The sequence below is a fragment of the Netta rufina genome (assembly GCF_964035555.1).
Source record: "Netta rufina genome assembly, chromosome: 2".
NCBI lineage: Eukaryota > Metazoa > Chordata > Aves > Anseriformes > Anatidae > Netta > Netta rufina.
In genome coordinates, this window is record NC_140124.1 from 31,223,444 (window position 1) to 31,235,485 (window position 12,042).

Below are 12,042 nucleotides of genomic sequence, written 5' to 3' on the forward strand. Positions count from 1 at the left end.
GAAATTAAAGGTCGGTAGCTAGTTGCTTTGTGCACTGTAAGATCATAAACAAAATTAATCCCTAACAGAAGATGTGGTTTTCAGCAATAAATTTGTGAATTAATGGTGTTGTTTTACACAGAAATATTAACAGCACGAGGTTGATAATATTTAACTTATACATAATTGTGTGACTGCTTAATCCCTTCGTGTTACCACTGAGATCATATTCTCACCCTTCCAAAATTCCCTCACAGGTTTTATTTTAAATATTACAAATGCTTTACTAGCTGTTAGTAATGACTGAGATCATTGGGAGAAAGGTTTCCTAAACGTCATAACTGAGGGCAAAATTGCAAGATAAACCTTACAGCTTCCAGTATTGCTCTTTCTGCTGCTGGTTGAAGTTATAGACATTCAGGTTATTAGTCACTTATTAAAAATTATGTTTTGGGAGTAGAGGGCAAGAGCAAGAAAATGGTGCTGAAACAGTACAAGTCCACCTGAATGCCTGTCACTCAGCCGTAAGTGAGGGCACTTGCCCTTGCTGGATTTCCAGAAGTGTAATTGAAGAGGGAGAAGAGGCAGAGGAGATGTGTTTTCATAACCTGCTCCTCTCCCACCCTCAGCACTTGGGACCCTGGTAAACCGCAAACAGAACAGTTTTATTTCCTTAATTTTGTAACGGTGTCAAAGGGAACTTCAGAAGGCTGTAGGGAGTGTCTCTGCTGCTCTTCACAATACTGGCAACCGACGTACAGGCTCACATGGGTAAATACAGGGCTTCTCTTTCATGCTGACCAGATCTGGGAAATGCTGGCACCCAAGGTGAATTTCTTGCGAAGGGTGTGAAAGCAGTGTTGTAACAGAAAAGGTTTTATTGCTGCAGCTGTTGCTGCGGTTGTGAGGTGAGCACTGTGGCAAGTGCCGAGGTTGCATGACGGATGTGCTTTGCGTTTGCTCTCCTCTCACTGTGCTGATTTGCAGAGAAATGCCTGCGGAAAAAGAGAATCGCAGCACAGGCTGAACATCGCAGTGGAAAGTGGGAAGCCTGACAAGGATTTGGCAAGAACCCGTGGCTACATTACATCCACTCCGTCCTGTCGTCCCCTTAAAACGCTTTGTTCCTCTGCACTGGAGATGATTTATGAGTTTTCCTCCTACAGATTTTGTTCACTCATAACCTAGCTGCCTGCTGCCTTCCCGGACAGCAGAGGCAGCATGTTGACACGTTTCCTCTCTAGCAGAAGTGCAAGGGCAGCTCTTCCTCTGTGCCACCAGAGTTGGGTAATTTGCTTTTAATATACCCCCTTGGCTTGTTGCTGAAAGACAAAAGAAAAAAAAGAAGCCCCAAAACTAAGTCTGACATTAGTGATATGAATGTGAAAATGCCTAATTACTTTCCTGGATGAAAAAGACCCAATAAAACAATAAAACCTCTTAATAGCTTGGATATTCCTCTTCTAGAGAAGCTTCATCTTGATACATGTTTTTTTTTGTTTGTTTGTTTGTTTTTTTCCATAGAAACTCTCACCATCTATGACTGTATTTCATTTGACTTTATGATGAGCGCTAATGTTATCTGTGATGTCTGAGTGAAGGAAGGGGCTGGAGATGATTCCTTCCAGCACCCGTTCCCGTGAGAGCTGTGCTCGTGGTGCCCCTGCTGCTCCCCAGCACCACCTCAATCGAATGCCAGCAGTGTGGGAACCCATGCGGCTGGGACCCATGTGAGGGGTTGCAGCCTGTCACTGCAGGCTTCCTCCCCGGGTTGCACTGCCCAGGGCACGCAAGGCCATAAAATTTTGGGAGGGGAGTTTAATAAAATGGTTGCTCTCTTTTGATGTTGCCTGGCATGCATTTCTGTCCTTCTGCAGCTGGGGTGGTGCAGTTTTGCTGCTGTGAAGCAACTGGTTTTGAATTCTTCGTAAGCATGTTAATGTTTGAAGAACCTCAGATGTTTCTGACATCTTTGTGAACGTGTAAAATAATGCTTTGAAAAATAGAATTGGTTTGGATGAAGGTTTCCAATATTTATTTTTTCAGTTTGAGCTATATATTTCCACAACCAAATGTTCCCAGTGTTTTAGCTTGGCAGAAACATTAGCTTTATCAAGGCTTTAAATGATTTAGGAGTTAATCATCATAAGAATTTCCCTGTGGCATGCATAAAAGACTGCATTTTTCTAACTTTTTAAGCAAATTCAAACTTGCTAAAGCTCTGAACTTTATTTTTTTTATTAATTAATCTTTTTAGTTAATGCTGGTTTTATTGGTTGCTACAATTTTTATTAGTTGTGTTGTGAGGATTGTTTGACTATAAAAACTGCTGTATCATTATATGCATCATATCTACAACTGTAGATGTCCTTCAATTCTGTTTTGCAGAATCCTCTTAACAAGAGTGCAATCTGGAGAACTGTTTTAAATCATACAATTTTTGATTTTTCTAATAAATCTTGTAGCTGCAAGTTAGTTATCCACAGGGCATTGGTCACAGCATTGAGTTGCTGGAGTTCAAGAAGCATTTGGACAATGCTCTCATATACTTGGTTTGATTTTGTGTGGTCCTTTGTGGAGCCAGGAGTTGGACCTGATGATCCTTGTGGGTCTCGTCAACCTTGGGATATTCTACAGTTCTACAAATCACTGGGTTAGTTTTGTTCAGGCTCGTGCTTCTGTAGTCTCCTGATGACAGTGCCTCTGCTCCTTCTGGGCCAGTGCTGTAGGGAGTGCCTTATAAAGCCTGGCCCTCACTCGAGCAGATTAGAGCACGATGTATTTAAAGCTAAATATAGAAGAAGGCAGATCCTGTGTTCCTAGTAATTAACTGTTCAAGAGTCTCTTCTGTTGCACTGAACCTCTAGTCATTAAATCTGCCACAAGTTGCAAGTCTTCCTTTAACTGTTTTTTCTTTTTTTTTTTCTCATTCCCAGCTGTCTTAAAGGGCATAATTTATATTCACAGGAAACAGCTTTAAAATCCAGTAGTCAACCTTAAGGTGCATGCAACTCTTCTAGCAGTTTAAAAATACATTGTGTCAAAGGAAAGAAGTCTAGTGCTAGAAGTTGAACCTATGCATTTCTAACTTTTACAGCAAGTGGAAAAATGTACTGGTAGTGCTAGGATGAGGTCAGGTGCCTTTGTTCATTTCTTTGCCCCCAAAGCTTCTATTTTTTTCGTAAAGGAAGTAGTAGGCAGTGTTGATGCTAGCCCAAAGACACATTTGTGCTCTGTAAGAACTGAGATAGGTAAGACCTAATCTTCCTATTGCGTGGCTTGCATGATATTTTACAGACCCCATGCCTGCAGGGTTTGAATCTATTGAAGCTAACAATTTTGGTCCCAGAGCAAGAGATAAGGCATCACAGGCAAAGCATTAAAAAACAAACAAACAAACAAACAAAACAAAAAAAAACAATCTTGGAGATATTATACCTTGCAGTGTCTCTTACAAATAATAGGTGACCACAAAGGTAAAGTGTATAAATATGTCACACCTAGCCTGGCAGTGGCTGGAGGCTGGGCTGTTGCTCATTGCAGGTGACTGCTGGATCACCTGCCTAATGGACTTGAAAAGCACCTCCTGTTTCTTGGTTGCTGAGACAGCTACATGGGGGAAAGAGATGCTTGAGCTCTGTGTGAAGAGGAGCTTGGATCCTGTAGCATTTTTGAAAGATCCTGTGGTATCATGGTTTGCCATTTTAACTCTCCTTGCAGATGTGTGAAATCATTTTTTCACAAGGCCATTTAGCAGTGCGGTTGTTTTGAAACACTCTTAGTCTGCTAAAGCGGTGGCTTTAAATTGTGGTTATGAATGCGGGCCTCTCGGTGTAACTCTTGATTTTTATTTTTTATGACTTGCAAGAAACAAAACCATCCTGGACTGTGAACTTGACTTGGCGCTTCCCAGTGCGTGCTGGCGTTTTCTGACTGTTAATAAATCGTAGACCTAGACTAGAAAGCAGCGGTTTGCCAAGTTACACATTTGAAACACTGCTAAAGCGTCCAGCTAGTGACATTGCAACTAGATGAGACAGTCTGGTGAATGGGAACGCGTTATACAGTTAGAGCGCTGTTAACAGAGTTAAGCAAGCTTTCAGGGTTGAGAGACCATTGTTTACATAATACGGTGTGATTAATGGCATCTTTCTAGCCACAGAGCTTGAGTTTCTCTTTCTTCACGCTAGGAAGAAGTGTTGGCAGAAGTATGTACTTGTAAACCAGGCCTGCAGCAGCATGAGCTTCCCGTATTAAAATTTTAATTGAATGAGTCCATGATGAAGAAATAGTACAGATTTATGTAAAACTAAACTTCTTTGGAGAACAGATCCAAAGGACAAAGCTTCTTGTATGGTAAGGCTCAGTTCTGGATGAGCAAACCATCCGTAAGGGTGACCTTAAGGCCCTCGGGGTGAAGCAGGTGGCTGGTAGGTCCCAGCAGTGACACCACTGGTGGAGCAGGACCAGGACAGCAGTGACAATTTGCAGTGTGCAGCAGGGCTTTGCCATACCTATGGTTGTTTGCATCCAGCTGTAAGGTTGGCTGCTCCTTGTGCAAGCTGTGTGTTGAGCAATTGAGACAACTATATCCGTAGCTGAAAAATATATGTAGTTTTGTTAGATAAAATGGCGTTAACATATCTGGTTCCCAAATATTTTAACACAGTATGATGAGATCTGCAATTAAGGTCTGAAGTAATAAGCCCAGTATTTTGCACCATTCTTGTTATACAGTTTGCCATGTAGGTCCTTAACTATGTATTTGTACACAAAAATGATGGCTGGAAAAGTCAGTTACCTTTTATTATGTTCACAACAAGCACATAATAGTGTTTCAGGAAATGGAAGTTCATCAATGCATCTTCAGCTTGGAAGAAATGTTTGGGAGAGAACTGATGGTTAAGGCGTTGTTATTTCTCCAGCAGGACAACGTGTAGCCCTGAGACTCCATCAGCCCAGTGTGCTCTCTGTGCTGGCTGGGTGGGCTGTGCTGCTGTAACCCTGCACTGGCAGTACAGGCAGAGGCGCCTTCTTTTTCCTGCTTGGCTTTGAACCCTGCATTGTGTGGGGACAAGTGGCTTTTCTGTCTGTTTCTTGTATTTATGGATGACAAGCAAATGAAGATGGAGGCAGCAGGGGGACAGGAGCAGTAGTTTGCTTTTACCTGCTGTCCAGCTAAGGTATGAGAGAAGTACATCTCATCAAAGTTGTCATTGGCTTGCAATACTCTTCATCTTCAAAATAATATGAATTATTCTTTGAGTATACATCAAGCATTTCCTTTCCCTTTTCCACACCAGTATTTTGCTACGTTGAATGTTTGTTTTGCCTTTAGGTTAAAATGTCTGTGAATGTAATAGTAAAAACATTTTTCTTTTTTTTCTTCCAGAAATTTTATGAATAAGAATCAGAAGCCGGTGCTAACAGGCCAGCGGTTCAAAACTAGGAAGAGGGGTAGGTTAAGCTACATGGTTTTATTTTTCTCTTTGTGAAAACTACTAGAAATGGAATAACTGATGTTTAATATATTAAAGTTTTTCTCTTAGCCATATTAAGAATGCAAATGGTATTTGTTACTAAGCAATAAAGATTCTATTATTTTCGCTATATATTTAGGACGTTATTGTTATTTAGTTTGCTTTTACTTGCTAGTCATTCTTAAAGAAGCCTTAGTTAAATAATTACATCCTGAATGAATTTTTACTGCATTTATATATTAGGAAGAAAACTTAAGGAATGTTTGTCTTAGATATTTCTTAAGGTGCCTCTTCTGATTAGGAAAGCAAACTATGAGCTTTTATTTAAAGTTTGCATGAAGAAAATTATGTGGAATTTTGTTTTTATTTCTTTGACTTAAGTCAGTGCCAACTCTATAAATGAACCTTTTACTTCTAAAAAGGAATTTTCTCACCTTGCTTCTGTATGAGATGGTCAGATCATCTCATTGGACATGCTTTCTTGAAGAGCAGAGGTTAGAAAGCTCCTTTAAAAAAATAACACACACAAAAAAAACCACGAGCAACTAAAAATCCCACAAATACTCTTCTCCTTTGTTAATGTAGTTTGTTTGTTTCCTATTGTTGAAATAAAGCACTTAAACGCCATGGCATAAATGCCCTATTTGTAGTAGTGAGAATAGTGATTCTGATTTTCTACAAATATGACCAAGTCTTTTTCTTCATATACGCTATCAATCTTTAATGAAGGCAGGTGGTGTTGATTGTAGTGATCATCCAAGTACTCTGTATAGCAAGTGTCATTCTGACATGCTTGTTCATATATTTAGAGTTCATTTGTCACAATTTAGGTGTTTGAGACAAATGAAAGCTGAGCACTAATGCAGAGAGCAAAAATATTGGTAATATATTGATCTACTCAAAATATTGATGATACAATAATTGATGATCTTTTTCAGAAGATGTCTGTGAAAAGACGACCTAGACATCTTGCTGTTACAATAGCAGATTATTTTGGTGTGCACAGATGGAGTTCCTATCTGTCACGTTAACACATTTTTCCCATCTTGACTTTCCTGCTTCTCGTTAGAAGCTAACACCTGGTCTGAGCTTGTTATGACAGATAATGTGAATACGAGCATTTTCTCAGTATGGATGAGAGAAACAAAAAGAGTTTGTAGTCTTTCTCAGAAAATTGCAGATTCTACCACAAATCTGAAGAGCTGAGTGAACATATTAAGATCTGTGAAAGTCACAGAGAGAGAATTGTGAAATAGTTTTTTGTAGTTCTGTTTACATCTGTTACCAGCTTTCTCTCATCTTTCCTCCCTTGCACACATTGCATCCTCTGTTATTTTGACCGTCACAGCTCATACAAGTGAATGGAGTCTCTGAAGTTGAAAATGTCCTTACTGTGATGCATGTACAATGTTTGTAGGTAGAACTAATTTGGAAAAGAAACTTCTAGTGCTTGCAAATAAATGTCACAGGGCTACAGTAATTAGTGGGATTAACTTTCTGTCAGCATGGTTCAGAACAGCATTAACCAGCAACAGTATAGTAGCTGGAGGGGTGGAATTAGCAGTCCCTGAAAAATACCTGTCAACCAGCAATGGCAATCCAAGATACGCGTACTGCTGGATTGATTAAATGCATTGTTTGGTCCAGTTCAGTCAGTTATGGTAGGTGTTTGCCATATTTGTCTCAGAATGTTCTTTCTTTTGTAAGCACTTTCTTTTCAGTTTGCATTTTGCATTGTATTTAGCATAACGAGGTCCTAATATTGATTTGGTCTTTGAATTCTGTTATAATACAAGTAATAATTAAAGTAAATGAAGAGTTTGTATTTATAATTCTGTGCTTATCTATTAAATTTCTGTTACAGCTATTAGGTGGCAGTAGATACCAGTTGACTGCCTGGAAGAAGGGGAAGACTTGGAGCAAGGGTTGGAAGATTAGGGGGGCTGTTTGGTTTTTGTTTTATTTTAAAAGATTACTTAATAGAATGGGGATGTTAAACACCTTTACTATAGAACTCGTAACATGCAAACACTTCTTTGTGTCTAAAATGTAAGCAATGTCTTTAAAAATGGTGAGATCCTGGTTGCCTTAATATTCAAGGCTCCTGCTTTGAAAAACCTGTAGATACCTTTAGATACCTGTTTTCTTTCTAAACGCAGAAGAGTAGAAATGACTCCTAGCATGTTTATTCCTCTCTGCATGTATATACATTTTCATTTTGTATCATGTCAGAGTTGCAGACTATGTCTTGGTCTTAGACTAGAAGATACTATTAGTTGTTTTTATCCTGACTTCCAGCATCTCAAGGAGTTGTTAAATTGTACCCAGATATGAATGAGCGCAGTGAGTGTGGTTTGACCGTGACATTTCAGAGACTACTCTGTTGTGTGGAACCGGAAGGTCATTAGGAGGGGCTGAAATGCACAGGAGGGAGCTGGTAGGGTGAGAGTTGATACTTCTTGCCAGTTGATTTGTTTCTCAGGATACTGTTTTTCCCCTTCTGCAGCTTCTACCAAACCACTGTAACCTCAGGAGCCAGTGAGGTGTGATGCAGCAGTCAGGCATCTAATGAAAATACTTGTTCATATGAGTTCTGTGGCTGATCAGCTGACTGCAAACGTGACCAGTTTTTGATCTTTCAGAAAGCAGAAAGGGAAAAAGACAACATTGTTTTTTCCATTAAAGTTTGAAAGTGTTTTTAGTGACTAAAATTTTGAAAGGAGAACTATGATCTGAAGAAGGAGCTTGTAAATCCCCCTCCTTCCAGTTCTATTAAGTTGACCTAATAAAGGGTATAAACCTTGCCTCCAGTGTATATAGTGGCAGGTATTAAAATCAGTTTAAAAGATGTGAAGGAAGAAACCTGATGTTGTAAAGGGAATAACCTCCAGGGCAAGGAAGCAGCTCACAGTTCCATGTCAGTTTTTTGGCAATCTGGGTAAATAGTTCGGTTAGTTCCAAAGAAAAGGTAAGTGTCATGTTAAAAAGAAACTAAGCAGAGCAAACAATGCATATGTACCTTGTTTCATGAAGAGAATTATATAATAATGTCAATATTAACACCTTTATATTAATGTGAAGTCAGAAGAGGTGCCAAACAGGGCGTGTTTGTTATTCTTACGGAGGGAGGTACAAATGTATTTTGATTTCCTTACGAGCAAAAGAAAGGAAATAAGGATCCAGGAACATGATGAAAATGAAAAGCTGTGTGTAGTGCTGCTGCATTGGAAATTGCATGCATCACATCTGCAAGCTACACCTGCCTCCATTAGCCTGTGATTGAAACTGTGCTTGTTCAGTAATTATGTACTTGACAGCTCAACATACTGTTACCACTTCTTGATGATGGCTTCTTACTCACTGTGCTGTACGACATCAGCATATTCCTCCCCAGTACATTAGTTTGGTAGGAAATGTTGAAAAAAAATTATAAATCATTTTTTATGCAGTGAGTTCACCACCTCTTCCTGCATAAATTTTTAGATTATGATAGACAAATAAATAGTGGGGTGCTCCAAATGACATGAGAACTTCTGGGGCAGGAGAAAAACCTGTTTAGAATAGCTATGAAATGTTAACGGTGGTGTTTGTGTTTGTACTGAGGACTGTATACACATGATACAAAGTACATAACACCTTGAAGTTTAAACATGAATATCACAGGATTGTAGAGGCTGGAAGGGACCTCTGGAGATCATCAAGTCCAACCCCCCTGCTAAAAGCAGGTTCCCTACAGCAGGTTGAGCAGGAAAGTGTCCAGGTGGGTCTTGAATATTTCCAGAGAGGGATGCTCCACAACCTTTCTTCTGGGCAGCCTTTTCCAGCACTCACCCTCATTGTAAAGAAGAACTATCTTAAATTTTAGACAAAATACAGTGAAAAAGTTAAAATAAGATGTTTTTATATTATTGTTGTTTTTACTTCTCTCTTAAGACAAAAGTCTGTCATCTTTCTGGTTACTGAGTTACCAGACATTCTTTTTTACTGTATAAATAGTGCATACTTATGTGGTAATTATTCTTAGGTATTTATTTATGGGGGGAGCAGTGTTTCATGTGCACAAGTCAAACTGGCTGAAGCACGCGTGCTGAATTACTTACATTTAAGCAAAAGGCTTGCTTGTTTGTGGGTTGGTTGGCTTCTTGCTTTAATGCTTCAAGGTAGAGTTGCACCTGAGCTCAGGTGGGATTGTGGTGGTGTTTTCTGTAGGCCTGTACTTCTGTTTCCATGCTGGACCCTCCTTAGGTTGCCCACCTTGGGCTACCCCCCGTGACGGCTACATGAGGCAGTTGCTCAGTGGGGTTGAGTAGGCCTCAGCTCTTCTGTTTGGAGGATGGGGCTGCAAGCCACTTGGAGGTAGGAAATAGAGTCAACAAGCCACTAAAAGCTGGGCATAGTAGCAGGGAATTGTTGAAAATTGGATGATTAGAAAGGATGTGTTGAAGGAGGGGAGAACATCCAGGTGATGTGCTGGAGGTGGTAGAACAAGTCAACCACAAGTGCATGTGGGGAAACAAGGAAAGCTATAAATGTTTCAGTACTGCAAGTGTTAAAGCTGATAGGAGTGGGCATTTAGCTTCAAAGTTAGTTAATTGCCCAAAGGCAGGAGGAAGAAAGGCAATTAGGATTCAAGGTCCAAACTTGTGTTTGGGATAGCATTGCTTTTTCTGTGCTGCAAGTCCCAGAGCAAGGAAACCTGCAGCCAGAGGATGGGTAACGTGGAGAACCTCCTCTCCAGAAAGCCTGCCACAGCTGCAGCTGGCACCTTTCAGACTACAGCAGTGCATGCTTATTTAGATGGGAATTTTACCAATGGTCATTTGTATCAGTAACTAAAACCTCTGGATTTGTCTTTGGGATATGATATGAGCAGGTTTGTTGCCCTTTTTTTTTTTTTTTTTTTTTAAGATTTTTTTTTTATCAACATTGATGTTAGCAAGTGGTAACAAAATAGGTTCTCTTTTTTTTCTTTGGAGTGTCACAGAACTGTTCCCAGATGTGTTTCTGAAGTTCAAAGTTATCTTGATGGCAACAAGCACTTCACCCGTGCCCTTGTGTAAAGTCAGACTTGTACAAAGCAAGTTATAAGGTATTATCTGTCTGCAAGAAAAAGCAGCAGGAGGCATGTGTAAAACCTGCCTAGATTTATCTGGAGTTTGCGGCTGTGTCTGTTGTGACTAATGGCCTTGGCATAGGGATGTGTTTGTGTTGGGGTCAGACTGTATCCTAATTTAGTTCAACCAGGGACATCTGTAGAAAATGTGGTGTTAGTGCCGCATTTCTGTGTTCTTATTGCTGCTCAGGTCTGTAAATGAAAGATAAATTTTTGGTTACACCATGTTGCAGAGAACGAAATATTTACAGAAAAGCTATTTTTATGAATACCTTGATCTCTTTTCCTGAAGGCTTGTCTCTTTGAAAACATTTCAGATATGCAACCACAATTATTTAAATAAAAATATCAAGAAGTGAAAAATGAAGTATTCCTACAGTGAAATTATTTACACAAAACTGACATATCCTTTATCCTGCTATCATTTAAAAATGTGTAGTGTTATGCACATTATTTAATATCTTCAAGAAGCGAAGAGTATGAAGTTTGAAAGCCATTTCAGTATTTGCTTGTCCCCCCTTTTATTTATTCATCTCTGTTTGTTTGCATGGTATTTGGGGGGTGAAGAGGAGCGTGAAGTGAGGGTAAACACAGCAAAATTTCCAGAGGCAACAAAAGCCAACCAAACAGACCTTTGTACAGTACGTTGATCAGAATGGGCAGAATGTATTCAGGTGCCATGGTCATTTGAATTGCTGGTGGATACAGGATTTTAAAACTGTCAACCTCTCTTTTTTTCTTCTTCCTGTCTGTTCCAGATGAAAAAGAGAAATTTGAACCCACCGTCTTCAGGGATACTATTGTCCAAGGCCTCAATGAAGCTGGGAATGACCTGGAGGCTATAGCCAAGTTTCTGGATGCAACAGGCTCACGGCTTGATTATCGCCGCTATGCTGACACACTCTTTGATATTTTGGTAGCTGGCAGCATGCTAGGTAAGTTGAAGTGTACTCAATGCAAAATTTTGAGGATTACCCTTGCATTGTACTGAATGCAAAATTTTGAGGATTAGCCTTGCTTCTTTTAAGATGCTGTCTTCTTTTACAAAGTGGAAATTATAAATTGTATTTCAATTATGCTTATCTAGCTACTTTTTGGATCTAGTATCATACAATATTTTATTGTTTGTAGTGCTATAATACCTAGAGACTTGACCTTGGCATTCTGTAAATACAAAAAAAAAACCATGGGTACTGTTTTGAGAAGCCCTCAATCAAAGATGAAACAGCATACAAATGCAACAGCAAACAAAATGAGATGCCAGCTAGGGTGTCGTGGTTTAACCCGGCTGGCAGCTAAATACCACGCAGCCGTTCGCTCACCCTCCCCCCTCCCTCTCTGGGATGGGGGAGAGAAATGGAAAGTGAAGCCCGTGAGTTGAGATAAAGACAGTTTAATAAGACAGGAAAATAATAATAACAAAATAATAATAACAATAATAACAATAATGTTACAATTATGATAATAGGA

General features: G+C 39.6%; 1 protein-coding gene across 2 annotated transcripts in view; it reads left to right on the plus strand.

Moving 5' to 3' along the window:
• BZW2 (basic leucine zipper and W2 domains 2) overlaps positions 1-12,042 on the plus strand; it is a 56,135-nt gene that overhangs the window by 14,510 nt on the left and 29,583 nt on the right. The window contains exons 1-3 of one of the 2 annotated variants that reach the window (XM_084282683.1): positions 5,067-5,162; positions 5,372-5,436; positions 11,331-11,507. In XM_084282683.1, coding sequence (XP_084138809.1) covers positions 5,379-5,436; positions 11,331-11,507 — 235 coding nt within the window. In that variant the 5' untranslated portion in view covers positions 5,067-5,162; positions 5,372-5,378. Of the gene's footprint in view, positions 1-5,066; positions 5,163-5,371; positions 5,437-11,330; positions 11,508-12,042 lie in introns of those variants that run through there. The other variant, XM_084282682.1, reaches the window with a different exon arrangement.